Source organism: Tupaia chinensis, unplaced genomic scaffold (genome assembly GCF_000334495.1).
Source record: "Tupaia chinensis unplaced genomic scaffold, TupChi_1.0 Scaffold000192_1, whole genome shotgun sequence".
Taxonomy (NCBI): Eukaryota; Metazoa; Chordata; class Mammalia; order Scandentia; family Tupaiidae; genus Tupaia; species Tupaia belangeri.
Window position 1 is genome coordinate 688,856 of NW_006159667.1, and position 15,572 is coordinate 704,427.

General features: G+C 50.8%; 1 protein-coding gene across 1 annotated transcript in view; it reads right to left on the bottom strand.

Annotated features, from left to right (window-relative positions):
* Nucleotides 1-15,572, bottom strand: part of SND1 (staphylococcal nuclease and tudor domain containing 1) — a 510,267-nt gene that overhangs the window by 13,944 nt on the left and 480,751 nt on the right. The window contains exon 17 of the mRNA XM_006146865.3: nt 5,303-5,491. Coding sequence (XP_006146927.1) covers nt 5,303-5,491 — 189 coding nt within the window. The remainder of the gene's footprint in view (nt 1-5,302; nt 5,492-15,572) is intronic.

Genomic DNA, 15,572 nt, shown 5'->3' on the forward strand with positions numbered 1-15,572 from the left:
CAGGAATGCAGGGATTATGGAACCACCTTGGGTTACACCCCAACCCACACCTTCAGCTTTATCAAGGTGTGAGTATGTGTTCTTCACTAGGAGGAGTTAGGGGCCTGAGAACTGAAGTGAGCAACAAAGGCTTCTTGAGCCCAGGGGAGGTGGCGGGGGAGTAGTTGTGGCACCTCAGGGCCTGAGCTTTCCACTATCCTGCACAGAACAGGGCCTTCTGAGGTTGAATTTGGGCCCTTGGTCTGGGGCTGGGCTCCTGGTCGGACAGCCCTGGTGCTCTGTCACCGTCCAGGCTCTAGACACTGTCCCCATTATCTCTACCACCCTCCTCATCAACAGCACCTGGAGAGCTCTGCACACACGGCTGGTGCCCTGGCTAGCTGGGGGTGAAGCAGTGGTGGCAGAAAGACATTAATTCACAGCCTGGCCATGTGGTCATGGGGTTAAGAGGGTCTCCAGCTTGCAGATTCCCTGTGAAAAGGCTTTGGGGATAGCAACAAAAGCTTCCTCCAAATTCCAGAGCCCATGTCTTGATGAGGTTGAGGCTTTCCTCTTGGGTCTTCCGAGCTCAAAGTTACTAGGGTCAAATGTCTACTCAGCCAGTCATCCTTATGACGTCCAGCTCCTGGTCTCTGGGACCCCTGCAGCTCTGAGGATCAAGGATCCATGGGACTCCACTGCCTCTGTGAGCTGAGATTGTCAACTTGATCTTCAAGGAGCTAATGCTGAGCCTGTCCCCCTGCTGACCCAGGAGAGCCTGGTCCATACTGCCCCTCCAGTCTCTAGATCTCAGTTCTCACGCTCAGCAGACCCCTGGAGCGGGCTCTCCCTTTCCCGCCTGCCTCTTCCCCCAGCACCCTCCTTCCTCAGCTTTCACCTAGTGACAGAGACAGGCCCCTGTGCTAGTTCCTGAGTGGGCCCTGGCCCAGAGCCCTCCTGCGCTCCCATCCTACCACCCTACTTCCCCTGCTTCCAAGGCTGTGGGGGAAGGAGGCTACTCAGCTGTGCTGATGAGCTGGGAACAGACTGACAGGGTGAGAGCAGAAACTGCTAATGACTCCTCAAGTAAAAGTGCCTCAGGCGACAGCATTAGGTTTCCTCCCTAGGGAGAGGGGGTGGCGCTTCCTTCCCAGCAGGCTCAGGTCGAGGTTGTGGATGATACAAGCAATGGCCGCAGGGATGGCCCTCAGGCCCCAGCATCGGGGTCAGTCCAGTGACTGGCCCCAAGGTCCACTTGGCAGTGGGGGAGTGCACACTGCCACCTGAGTCGAGAAGATTGGAATCTGCACACAGAGTGGCCGGTGCCTAAAGTCACCAAGAGGCAAGGGGCAGCAGAGAGGGCTTGCTCTTCTGGATGCAGAAATATGGCCCTTCCGACAGTGGTCCCATTAAGGCCAAGATTCCTCTCCCCCTCTGGGGATGGAGAGGCCAGCTACTCCATGGGACTTGGCAGGCTGGTAAATGCAGCCAGGCCAGGTGGCTTCTATGGGGGAGAAGTCAGTCAGCTGGGATGGGCTGGGCCATGGGAGGGTGCATTCTACCTGTGTTGACCTAGACTGCACTGTAGAGCCCATGCAGGGAGGAGACAGACACACTGGCAAGACACCTCTAGACACGGGTCACGTTCCTGGGCCCTCTCCCAGCTCAGGTCCCCGACAAGAGACTAATTTCTGGGAAATGTCCATGGTGGATGCATCTTTCTAGGACCTCTGGGGAGAGCATGAGGAAAGCCAGAAGACTTTTTGCCAAGGGTACAGCAATTGCATCCACACACAACTGAGTGCCTACCCACAGGCTCTCGGCAGATGGGGGGGGGGTCGGGGAGAACGCTCGCCCATGACCCAGGTGCTGGGCAGAGGATGGGGTCCTGGAGCTGGGCCTTCCCTTCGCCTTTGGTGGAGAAAAGGCTGAGTCTGGTCAACCCCAGGGCGCTGGGAGGCCCATCCGTGGAATGGCTATACTTCTGCTGTGGGGCCATGTTACTGGGGAATTAGTTATCCCAGGTCTCTGACTGAGGGTGGGGTTTGTGGTCAGGCTGGGGAATAGTGACTCTCCCGCTTTGTGGAGGGGTGCCACCGTGACCCCTCCATGGCCCTGGCTGCAGACCAGAGAGCTGGGAATGGACAGGGAAGTAGCTTCCTCCTGCCTTCCTCATGTGCTCAGGCTGCTCTGCCATGCAAGTTCCTGTCTTGCTCAGGTCCCCTCTCTATTCTGGGCCTCTTAACGATCCCCTGGTGCTGCAGCTGCCCCCAGGGAAGGAGTCTGCTAAGCCAGGCATAGGCAAAGACAGGGCAGGAAGGAGGCTGTTTCTCCTTCCATTCCCCTCTCCCTCTTCCCTGCACTTCCTCCCCTGGGAGCCTCAGGTCCTCCTCCTGGCAGGAGATGGGGGATGTGGATAGAGAATCCACTGGCTGGAGTCTTTCCTTTCTAAATCCTATTTAATATCGCTGCCCACAAGGCTCTAGGGGCACAGCTGGCATGCGGCCAGGGCGGCGGAGGCCTTCGAGTCTGTAGCAGGGAAGCCGAGCTCAATAAAAGCCAATCAATGGCCAATCCAGCCCAGTCCAGGGACCCGCTGGGCATGGGGGGTGGGAGTGGAGACACTCTAGGCATCTGCCATCTGCAGCTTCCTCCTTGGTCCTCAGGTCTCCCCAGGCTAGAGGTGGGGGCAACCCTCTGTCAACCTCCGGCAGAGGAAGGAGAGGGCCCTGCCAGCCTCTTCACTGAGGAGGAGTCTGCAAGGGACAGGAAGGAACTAAACCAGTGGGGTGGCATCTAAGTCCTCTTAGCTAGGAAACCAGCACTGTCAGGTCCTCCAGAAAGACGTACTCACAGATGTGTGCACACAGAAGCACACCCTCCCAGAGACTTCGTGTGCTGCTGGGCTCACAGAATCTTCTCGACATTACTTTCCTTGGCTAGCTAGCAGGTATGAACTTGAGTTCAAGCATCCTGATGCTAACATGATCTCTTACTCCTCGCTCCTGATGGGTATGACAACCCACAGGGGTCACAAGAGGATATGGTTAGGTGCACCTGGACCTGCAACTGGTCACCAAGTTCTCCATCTGAGTCTGGCCAACTCTGAGGACTGCTACAAAGCTCAGCTAATGCTGCTTCTGGGAGCCAGCCCTAGAAGGAGGAGGAAAGCCAGCCTAGGTTCCTCAGGATCCTTGAAGAGGGCAGGGATTTACAAGAGAGGGACCCAGGAGGCAGGCAAGCCCCAGCACTGAGAGCTGTGCATAGCATTTTAAGTGGACTGGAATACAACACACGCAGCCCATGTAAGTCATTAATCACCAGTAATTACCTCTCAGCATCATCAAGTGACACCAGCAAAATGATGACTTGGGCTCCCTCACACAAATCAATGGTGTAGTAAACAATGATGCCCAGTTCAGCATCTAGCAAGGAATCTACCCTCCATCTCGGCCAGATTCCCCTCCCTGGCCTACCCTGGGCCCCTCTGGGCAGGTTCCAGGCTCACTTGCTGAGTAGCCAGGAAGTGGGGCCAGGGAGCAAAAATGCTTTCAGCCTCATCCTCAGGGGCCAGCCACACTGACCTCAGCTGCTAGCTCTTTTGCGAAGGGGCAGCCCTTTCAACGGGAGTCCCTGGCACTGTCCTCCTCCACCCCCGTGTGCAGGCAGAGGACATGGAGGTGGCAGTCTTAAGTTCAGCTGTCACAAGCAGGAAATCCAAGGGGAAGCTGTGTGGCTCCTTTCCTACTGGAACTGAGGCAGCCTGCTTCCACATCATTCAGGGTTTAATGTGAGCAGGCCTGTAACAGGATGGTGGAAAGCTCCCCAGAGGCCTCATGGCAACAGCTCCTCTGGGACAGCAGTCCCACACTTTCCCAGCACCAGGGACTGACCTCATGGAAAACAATCCCTCCATGGAGCCAGGGACTGGGGATGGGAGAGCCCTGTTGGTCCTGAGATGAGCCAAGTGCATTCACACTGCACCCCATTTCCACCATGACTACGTTGCATATACAACAAAACAATCAGAAACAAACATACAACCAGGTTCACCTGTCCATGAAACTCAATACCACTGCTGATCTGACAGGAGGCAGGGCCCAGGTGGCAATGTGAGTGATGGGGAGCGGCTGTAAACACACAGCAGCCTTGCTCATTTGTCCACTGCCCACCCCCTGTTGCGTGGCCTGAGCTCTTAACAGGCCACAGACCAGCACCAGTCCACAGCTCAGGGTTTGGGGGGCCTTGCTCTAGGGCATGGACAGTCTCTTTCACCTGTCCTAGCTTTCTGGGCCACCTCTCCCTTGAGTCCTTCTATTTCCATTCTCCTGCCACCAGCAAGGAGTTGGGTGCCTGCCCCAATCTCCAGGGGTGGGAAGAAACCATAGAGAGAGATCTAGGAGGGCAGAGCCAGGACCCAGAGGCTGCTCTGGACTGGGAAACGACATGGTGCCTTTGGGGCCCCCAAACCCCCCAATCCTTTTGGCAGGTGTCTAGGCCTTGGCTCCAGAAAGTGAGTTTTGAGCCAGATGGCTGCCCCATGGGGAAGGAAACGTTTATTCCTGGAACAAATTTATGGCTCAGCACGGCTGTCCCACGAAATCCTCCTCAAGCTCAGAGAAGCCCTGACAAATTGGTGGCCGGCTGATTTATCCCCATTATCAGGGCCGAGCTATAAGTCAACGGCGACAGGCTGAGTGTGGGGGGGTGCCAAGCCCAGCTCCCACCACCAAACCACTGGGTTCCTTAATCGTCAATTTGTTTCCAAAAGCTGCTTTCTGACCCACCCCCCTTGTCTCTTCAATGCAGTGTCTGCAGAGACTGATGGGCTGTAAATCTGCTGTTCCAACAGCTTTATGCATCTCTCGGGGCTGCCTCCCTGCAGGGCACCGTGCAGGAAATCCAGACACGACTGGGTTGCCCAGTGCCTCTAAGGGCACAATGGAGATGGGTCAGGGCTGGGGAAGGATGGACGCCTCAGGCTTCTCCTCACCAGGGGCTCCCCCAGCAGTTTCTCTCACTACTCCAAGGTCACCTTCCAGACAGCTTTCTGCCCCAGGTCCATTAGGTCCCTTACAGGCTGGCAGCCCAGGCCCACCCCAGGTCTGCAGCAGGCTTGTGGTTTGAGGACACTGAAGCTGGCAGCCTCTCCCTGGGGAGAGGCTCCGTGGAGTGGAGTCCAAGACCAGCACCCTCCCAGGCCACCCAGTGCCGAGGCCACAGAACATCTGCCTGTTGGATGCAGGGAGCAGGGGAAGGCAGGGGAAGCACAGGTGGTGGAGCAGGATGCATCCTTCCCTCTAGGCCAGCACCACACTCGTACCTTCTCTTTCTTCTGCTTGGCGGTCTCCTCGGCAGACAGCAGGGACTTGTAGTAGGAGCTGCGCTCAGCAGTGAAGTGGACCTTCGAGAGTGCGTGCTCCACCAGCAAGACGGACAGGTTGGCGCCATCCATGTGCAGCCAACCGATGAAGTTGCCGGCCTTGTCCATGCTCTCCACCTCCACCTCCACCTGGGGATAGAGGGGTAGGTGTCAGTCTGCAGGGGGCGGTCTGGGAGTGCAGGGGCTCAGTGCGCAGGGGAGGAGGGCAGCACCAGGGGCCAGGGCTCCCAGGCTGGGGGCAGCCACAGCCACCCATCATTTCCTGGGGGCAGCAGCAGCTGGCAGAGGAAGCAGAGCAGGAGCCTGCTGGAACCCCCGCACTGCGAACCCACTTCAGCTCTGTGAGGTGGGCTGGGCTTTGTAGCCTCGCACCCTAGAATCACCCTTGGCAGACGTATAACAGACAAAGCAACTTCAAAACTCTCCTCTCTTGTAAAATCTCCTCTGACTTTTGCCAGAAAGCTACTGCAATACACTTGCCTCTCCTGGGCTTATGGAAGGGAGTCCATGTTAGCCGTGCGTGTGTGTGCATGCAGCCGGGTTTAGGAGATAAGAAGCAGGCAGAACTCCGGGTACATCCTACTCTTCCTCAGCATCCACCCCCAGCTCTGTGCTAAGAAGGCAGCCTGTAGGGAGCAAGGCACTCCCTGGGGAGAAGGGAGACGTGTTCTTCCTGGAAGAGCCGAATAAATGAATGTTTAATGAAGGCAATGAAAGTGGCTGCATGAAAGCCAGGCAAGGAGAAGAGAGGACAGGTGAGGCAGAAAGACAAGGGCAGGAACTGCATCATTACTTGGGGCAGTGAGGGGCCTGTCCAGTGGACGATTAGCCCTGAGGCTGAGCAGCGGGAAGGGTATGGTCACTGCCACAATGACCACAGGTCATTGTGGACTCTTGGACCACAGGTTGTGGCTGAACCCCAGAACCCTTGAGAGTTCCCTAGGGTCCACGACTCCTGGCCCCAGCACTGACAGCTCCTCTGAGGGGACAGGCTCAGGGCTGTGGCCCACACGGTAGCTCTGCTCCACCACAGGAAGGCAATGGCCTAGGAAATTCCTTCTTTGAGTTTCTCCTGACCTCTTTCTTCTGCTAAAGGGGCCCATAAAAACCTTTGCTGCCAAATGTAAAAACTTGTATTAATTTAAATGGCTTCAAGCTCAATTAAGCAATAAAATGAATGCCTGAATACCTGGGAATTCTTGAGGCCTGGGCTGGAGCTAGTGACAGTGGGTTAGAAGGATTGAGGATAAAGGACAGATGTCAGGTGACCCGCCCTCCCCAGGTGTAGACAGAAGTGGCTTGGACGTGCAGAAAGAAGGCAGCAGGAAGAAGAAGGGCCAGGGTGGCAAGACCCTGACGTCCTCCCCTCTTGAACACCCTCTTCCTATTTGAGGCCCTGAGTTAATTCTTCAAGCAGAAAGGCAGGTTTGACAATGCCCAAAGGTGGCATGAGTATGAAAGGGGATAAACAGTCTACAAGGGTTATAAAAAGATCCAGTCCAACTTGATTTTGCAGATAGGGAGACCACGACACAGAGAAAGAAGTATAGCTAGTATGGGCAGAGCTGTGAGCAGAATGGTCCCCCTGCTGCCTTCTCTACACTGCTGCCTAGCAGAAAAGACATTCCCTCATCCCCTTCACTCTTTCCGCAGCCTTCTACTCCTTTCCCCAACTGGTCACAGATCTGAATGCCTGTCCTGACTTCCCACTGGGGTAGCACCAGCTCCCTCTGCCATCCAGGACCATGGGAACTTGCAGTTCACTAGCAGATCTTGGTGTAAGAGCTGGGATACTGGGTTCTCCCTGCCCCTCTGCTGGGCTGGGCACCCAATACCGGCACCACAATTTTAGGGGATAGAAGAAGGAAGAACCAGTATTTCATGCCTGTGGATGTTAAAATAAAGTTCTCCTTTCTCTAATTCTGGCAAATAACTTCCTGCAGGACCTGCATTTGTTAGAGGAAAGGGCAGGTGGGCAATATAATGCTCAGATTTCAATATCTCTGTTTCACCTTGCAAGTACCCAGGGCCCTGGGGTCTCTGGAAGACTGAGCATCCCTGCAGTGCGAGGCTAGGATGGGAAGTTCCTATCAGACCTGGGGAGCTCAGACGAGAACTGCAATGATGCCCAGGAAGACCAACTCTTATTTGTTTTAATTTGCTAAGTTTTATCAAATATGATAAGGCCAAAATAAACAGGCCCAAGAGGATTTCCAGGGAAGCATAGGAAGAACAGAGAAGCTGCTTGCCTTATGTTTGGGGGCTCACAAGACACCTGTCCAGTCAAAGCAAAGAGGCTGGTACAGTTCTCAGCCCACGGAGCCCGGGCCCATGCCAGTTTCCCTAGTCCCTGACCTGTAGTCTTCTACAGTTATTTATTTATTTTTTAAAATTTTTAAAGAGAAATTTTTTGTTGTAGGGCACATGAACTCTCTGGAGAGACAGAGACAGAGAGATAGAAAGCAAGACATCACCCCCAGGGAGGATGGTCATGCATGCATAAGTGCCCAGCATGTGTTTTAAGTTGCCAGGTAAGTCTGGGACCCAAACCGTAGTTGACTACATGTGAGTTCAGCCACATAACTATTATGCCATCTGCCGGTCCTGTCTTCCACAGTTTTGTTAGACTAGGGTCTTTGCTTGAAAACCAAGGATGGCTGTTCTGTTTGGACACAAGGCCTCCCTCCAGTCCTTAGGCAGCTTCTTGTGAGTCAGTACAACTCTTGTCAGCCAGTGCTCAGCCTCAGTCCAGATGGCAAACCCCAAATTCACACCCTGTTCACCAAGGCCAGAATTCATGAGCCTGCCTTTCTCCAGGGCTCACATTAGAGACAGAGCAAGGAACAGCCACACCTTCTTGGCAGGTGAGCACTGACTTCAAAGAGTAAGTAGCCTCTCCTCGTCTGCAATCGATATGCTAACTTGGGCTTGACAAGTCCCTGGGCCTAGCCAGCCACAGAGGAAAGGAATTTCTGGCTTTGGGCACTGCGCTGCTCCCGAATCCATCTTGAGTTGCAGAGGGAGATAAAGCTGTCGCCGTGGGGCTCTTCGTCCCCTTTTATTACAGCTGCCACAGCCACAGTAATTTCTCAATCAAACAAGGGCACTCAGGGGAGTGGGCTAGGCAATTGACGCTGCTGGCCCAGAGCCTTTTGGCTTCTAGCCTCTCTACTCTTCTGGCCCCACCGCAGCCTGCATGGGTACAGGGAAGTCAGTGTGACTCTTCTCCAGCTCTGGGAGAAATATGAGGGCTGTACTACTGCCAGGACTTTGTGACTTATCTGGAACCGTATGTGGGTCTATCCCTGTATAAGCTCTATTTCTATGCACAACTTCTAAGACTTGAGTTTTTCTTACATATCCCCTTAATTAAAAAGTATTTATCTTAAAAAAGTATACATATATATGCACGCACACACACACAGCTATCCATTCTTATACGAAGTGACCACAGACCCTGAATTAGTGAATAACAAACCACTGCTCCTAGGGGAAATACTGCATTTGGGTTCCTGTGAGGCCCTGGTCATCATATTTTGTCAACCACTAAACATTTAACCTTGTTCAATATGTGCTTCTGTATAAAGATACCTTATTTAGGGAACCAGCAGTTAGCGTAATGGCTATGTCGCTGGACTCCCACATAGTCGACCGCGGTTCGTGTCCCGGACCCGGTGGCTTAAAACTCATGCCGGGCGCGTGTGCGTGCGTGCCCAAGATCCCGAGAGGAGAATGGAGGAGAAGGGATTGTGGTGTGACCATCCCCCCTGGGGGGTGATTTCTCGCTTTCTGTCTCTATGTCTCTCTCTGTCTGTCTGGCGAGCGCACGCACCCTACAGTGAAAATCTCTCCAAAAAAAAAAGAAAAAGATACCTTATTTAGTATTTACTGTTGATACACTGACATTGAACTTGCAGTCCAGTAATTTATGCCTGAATGAAGTGTATCAAACACATGTATCTCCTCCATGAGGCATATCCCTTCTTTAACTTAGAAACGCTAGACAGTACTTCAGCACTATCTGCTTGGGGACCATTTGAAACTATGAAATCACCAACAAAAAGCAAAACAAACAGCACCAAAGAGACCAGAAAGGACACTTATTTATAGTAGGAGAACTGAGACAGAAAGATAGAGTATTACCTTGCTCAGCCTGAGTTGGGAATGTGCTTACTTACCAGGTGACTCTCATTTTTTGCTCCTCTGTACCTGTTTGCAAATGATTGCAAAAATACCACTACTATGCATTTAGAGGTTACAAATAGATTTTAGCGAGTAGGTGAATTTGCAAATATGTAATGTGTATAATGAGGATTGACTAGTATAAAGAGATACACAGAACTATTTCCCACAAGTCGCCACAGACTGAAGACAGGGGTTGGGGAAGGCTCATTCCTGTCAAATATACAATGAAATCTTTTCTTGTCCAACTAGCTACTGCAAATATCAAATGAGATACTGCTGATGGAGTGCTGTGTAAATTGCAAAGAACTATACAATATAGTCGGCTCTCCCTATCTTTGGGTTTCATATATCCAAGTTCCATATCTGCTAATTCAACCAACAACTGGTCAAAAAAAAAACCCCTGTAAGTAACAGTATGTGCAAGAAATAATACAAGACTCCAGTGCAGTATAACAACTATTTACATAGAATTTACATTGTCCTAGGTAGTATGAACAGTCTAGATGATTTAAAGTATACTGGAGGATATGTGTAGGTAATGTGCAAGTACTATGCCATTTTATGCAGTGACCTGAGCTTCAGTGGATTTTGGCATCTGAGGCAGGTTGTAGAACCAATCACCTGTAGATACCAAGGGATGACCATAAAGCTATGTGTCCCTTCAGTATTGTGGAGGATTTCAGGAAGATATCTGTACTCAATTTCTTCTGTGGAACGTCTTCCATAGGGGCATGTCACATTATGGAGTGTGGGCCTTGGGTGACTATCATAGGCTGCCAGAAGGCTGGGAGCAGGCTTCCACAGAGCATGTGTAGCCATGTACCCAAGCTGTGTCAGCAAGGGCCAGATGGTCGCTTCTCTTCATTCCCAACTGGTGCACAGGATGAAGCAGGACCTAGGAAGATGCATGGCTATGGGAGAGGGCGGTACCTCCTGAGAGAGAGACTGTAAGAAGGGATGGGTGGCATCACCTGAAGAGTGGCTTGGTGGTAACTGGTTAAGAAGTAGACAGCCTAGATGCTGGAAGGTCAGCTGTGACTACAGTGTTATAGGATCCTGCACTGCTATCTCTCATGCAGCCCTGCTGGTCTGCCTCTGCTCCTTATGCTCCCAAGAGGGTGAGGATTCTGTGGTTGCTAAACACAAGGTTGGACTAGACCCCATGCGCTGCGTTCTTCCCAGCTTCAACATACCTTCTTAGTGAAGGCACACCCTGACCATTGGCCTGCAGTGGGCCGCCCTGTGAACGACTATGGGCCCACCTTCCCACTAGTACTTAGGGAGCGGCATACAGCATAGATGTTAAGAGCATGACTGTTAAGTCCGACAGGCTGAGTTCCAATCCACCTACCACTTGGACAAATTTTAGGGGGTCACTTAGCTTCTCTGTGCCTCTGATTACTCCGCTGTAAAATTGGGATTACAGTATCTACCTCAAACAATTAGTAGTTACGATGATTAAATGAGCTAGCATTAACATTTGAGCACCTAGATCAATGCTTGGCACATAAATGCTTCATTGTGACCATTGTTGTCATCGTCATACTTTTACTTTCTGGTAAGGGCAGTTATTGCATTTCTAAATTTCTACATTCTCAAACTACCCTATTGGCTCCATGGGGAACACAACGTGTTCCATACCTGAATCTTCTCCCTTCTTTAGAGCTGAGCATATTTACTGGGGAATTTTGTAGTATTAAGAGCATGGCCTTTGGAGTCAGACAGACTGGGGCTCAGCTCCTAGACCTAGTGGTGAATTCTGGGCAAGTCACATGACCTCCACCGCAGCCTGCATGGGTACAGGGAAGTCAGTGTGACTCTTCTCCAGCTCTGGGAGAAATATGAGGGCTGTACTACTGCCAGGACTTTGTGACTTATCTGGAACCGTATGTGGGTCTATCCCTGTATAAGCTCTATTTCTATGCACAACTTCTAAGACTTGAGTTTTTCTTACATATCCCCTTAATTAAAAAGTATTTATCTTAAAAAAGTATACATATATATGCACGCACACACACACAGCTATCCATTCTTATACGAAGTGACCACAGACCCTGAATTAGTGAATAACAAACCACTGCTCCTAGGGGAAATACTGCATTTGGGTTCCTGTGAGGCCCTGGTCATCATATTTTGTCAACCACTAAACATTTAACCTTGTTCAATATGTGCTTCTGTATAAAGATACCTTATTTAGGGAACCAGCAGTTAGCGTAATGGCTATGTCGCTGGACTCCCACATAGTCGACCGCGGTTCGTGTCCCGGACCCGGTGGCTTAAAACTCATGCCGGGCGCGTGTGCGTGCGTGCCCAAGATCCCGAGAGGAGAATGGAGGAGAAGGGATTGTGGTGTGACCATCCCCCCTGGGGGGTGATTTCTCGCTTTCTGTCTCTATGTCTCTCTCTGTCTGTCTGGCGAGCGCACGCACCCTACAGTGAAAATCTCTCCAAAAAAAAAAGAAAAAGATACCTTATTTAGTATTTACTGTTGATACACTGACATTGAACTTGCAGTCCAGTAATTTATGCCTGAATGAAGTGTATCAAACACATGTATCTCCTCCATGAGGCATATCCCTTCTTTAACTTAGAAACGCTAGACAGTACTTCAGCACTATCTGCTTGGGGACCATTTGAAACTATGAAATCACCAACAAAAAGCAAAACAAACAGCACCAAAGAGACCAGAAAGGACACTTATTTATAGTAGGAGAACTGAGACAGAAAGATAGAGTATTACCTTGCTCAGCCTGAGTTGGGAATGTGCTTACTTACCAGGTGACTCTCATTTTTTGCTCCTCTGTACCTGTTTGCAAATGATTGCAAAAATACCACTACTATGCATTTAGAGGTTACAAATAGATTTTAGCGAGTAGGTGAATTTGCAAATATGTAATGTGTATAATGAGGATTGACTAGTATAAAGAGATACACAGAACTATTTCCCACAAGTCGCCACAGACTGAAGACAGGGGTTGGGGAAGGCTCATTCCTGTCAAATATACAATGAAATCTTTTCTTGTCCAACTAGCTACTGCAAATATCAAATGAGATACTGCTGATGGAGTGCTGTGTAAATTGCAAAGAACTATACAATATAGTCGGCTCTCCCTATCTTTGGGTTTCATATATCCAAGTTCCATATCTGCTAATTCAACCAACAACTGGTCAAAAAAAAAACCCCTGTAAGTAACAGTATGTGCAAGAAATAATACAAGACTCCAGTGCAGTATAACAACTATTTACATAGAATTTACATTGTCCTAGGTAGTATGAACAGTCTAGATGATTTAAAGTATACTGGAGGATATGTGTAGGTAATGTGCAAGTACTATGCCATTTTATGCAGTGACCTGAGCTTCAGTGGATTTTGGCATCTGAGGCAGGTTGTAGAACCAATCACCTGTAGATACCAAGGGATGACCATAAAGCTATGTGTCCCTTCAGTATTGTGGAGGATTTCAGGAAGATATCTGTACTCAATTTCTTCTGTGGAACGTCTTCCATAGGGGCATGTCACATTATGGAGTGTGGGCCTTGGGTGACTATCATAGGCTGCCAGAAGGCTGGGAGCAGGCTTCCACAGAGCATGTGTAGCCATGTACCCAAGCTGTGTCAGCAAGGGCCAGATGGTCGCTTCTCTTCATTCCCAACTGGTGCACAGGATGAAGCAGGACCTAGGAAGATGCATGGCTATGGGAGAGGGCGGTACCTCCTGAGAGAGAGACTGTAAGAAGGGATGGGTGGCATCACCTGAAGAGTGGCTTGGTGGTAACTGGTTAAGAAGTAGACAGCCTAGATGCTGGAAGGTCAGCTGTGACTACAGTGTTATAGGATCCTGCACTGCTATCTCTCATGCAGCCCTGCTGGTCTGCCTCTGCTCCTTATGCTCCCAAGAGGGTGAGGATTCTGTGGTTGCTAAACACAAGGTTGGACTAGACCCCATGCGCTGCGTTCTTCCCAGCTTCAACATACCTTCTTAGTGAAGGCACACCCTGACCATTGGCCTGCAGTGGGCCGCCCTGTGAACGACTATGGGCCCACCTTCCCACTAGTACTTAGGGAGCGGCATACAGCATAGATGTTAAGAGCATGACTGTTAAGTCCGACAGGCTGAGTTCCAATCCACCTACCACTTGGACAAATTTTAGGGGGTCACTTAGCTTCTCTGTGCCTCTGATTACTCCGCTGTAAAATTGGGATTACAGTATCTACCTCAAACAATTAGTAGTTACGATGATTAAATGAGCTAGCATTAACATTTGAGCACCTAGATCAATGCTTGGCACATAAATGCTTCATTGTGACCATTGTTGTCATCGTCATACTTTTACTTTCTGGTAAGGGCAGTTATTGCATTTCTAAATTTCTACATTCTCAAACTACCCTATTGGCTCCATGGGGAACACAACGTGTTCCATACCTGAATCTTCTCCCTTCTTTAGAGCTGAGCATATTTACTGGGGAATGAAGTAGTATTAAGAGCATGGCCTTTGGAGTCAGACAGACTGGGGCTCAGCTCCTAGACCTAGTGGTGAATTCTGGGCAAGTCACATGACCTCATCTAGATAGTTTCCTTAGCCATAAAATGAAGAGTGGGGATTGTGCATTAACTAGTGTTAGGGGCACCAAATGGTGCCACAGCAGTAATGGAACACTCTGCGAGGCTGGGTGTCACCCGAGCCTATGGTAGTCACCTGAGGCCAACACGTGCAAGGGTTCTGACCCCTCCCTGGACATACCAGGCACGTGTGCACTCACCATCTGGGACTGGCTGAAGGCAAGATGTATCTTGGTATGAGGACCCTGTTGGCGGTGCTGTCTCTCTGTCCCTGTCTCATATTCATGGAGAAAGGGGCTCAGGTAAGGCGGTTTGTCTTTCCCTTCAACAAATGCCAGTAGCTTGTGGCTGGCGCTGCCTCTCTGAGATGATCACATCCAGCAGCTGTCCTGCTTGACTGAGCTGTGCCTCTGGGTCTTCTCATCAGAAATGACCATTCTCCCCAACCCCCCACCCTGAAAAACTATGGGTTTCTTGTACCCTGGAGTCCTTGCATAAAATGCAGGAGTGGAGATAAGACAAGTGCTGGCTGACCTTCCCTGTATCTACCAGGACAGGTGCCTTATCTGCTCAGGGTTGGGGGTCTTCCCTCTTGGGGCAAGGAGTGGGTACCACCAGCAACTATGTGCAGCTCTTGAGAGCAGATCCACACGCTGGACCTGGCCTGTCCTCGGGCAGGGGCAGCCAGCGGGCCCTGCTGCCTCACAGTGGGACACATCCTCTTGCTCCCGAGCACATTAATGTGCCACTAATGAAATTGTTCTGGCTTATTTACCAAATTAATACAAACGGCACAGGCTGTTAATTTGCATGTCTTCTAATTACTGAGGAAGAGCTCCCAGTGCCCAGGCAGCGCACACACCTCAGTGCCCACCCAGCCGGGCTGTGGTATCCCCCATCCTAGATGAGGGGTTGAGGAAGGGGACTGGGAGGAGCAAAGAGAACTGATCTGATTCCTCCTTCCCCAGTTCCAGGGCTAGGAGAGGAAAGGAAGGAGGGAGGGGCCAGGGGTTACATTTCACTTTCTCCAGTCCCTTCTCAGTGGCCTCAGTGGCTTCAGCCTCCCTTAGAAATGCATACCCAATCCCTGTTATACCTGCCCCCCCCACCAAATTGTCCCCCTTCTTCCGATTCTGTCCAGCTCCTTAAAATAAGAACTACTTCAATCGCACAGCCATGGGGACTGAGTCATTCTCTAAGCAGGGAGGCACATTCCCTGCTGGGGGTGCAATACAGGCCTGGGAGGGAGGCACTTAGGTTTTGCTGAGGGGGGTGGAGGAAGGAAGTGCAAAGAAAGCCAGGCAAGGGCTGAGGTTTCATAGTTAACTCTCTTTTAAAAACTTTGCTATAGGGAAAAACAAAACAAAACAAAACAAAAATACTTTGCTATAGGGCACATGTGCTTGCCAGACAGAGACAGAGAGTGTGTGTGTGTGAGAGAGAGAGAGACAGAGAGAGAGAGGG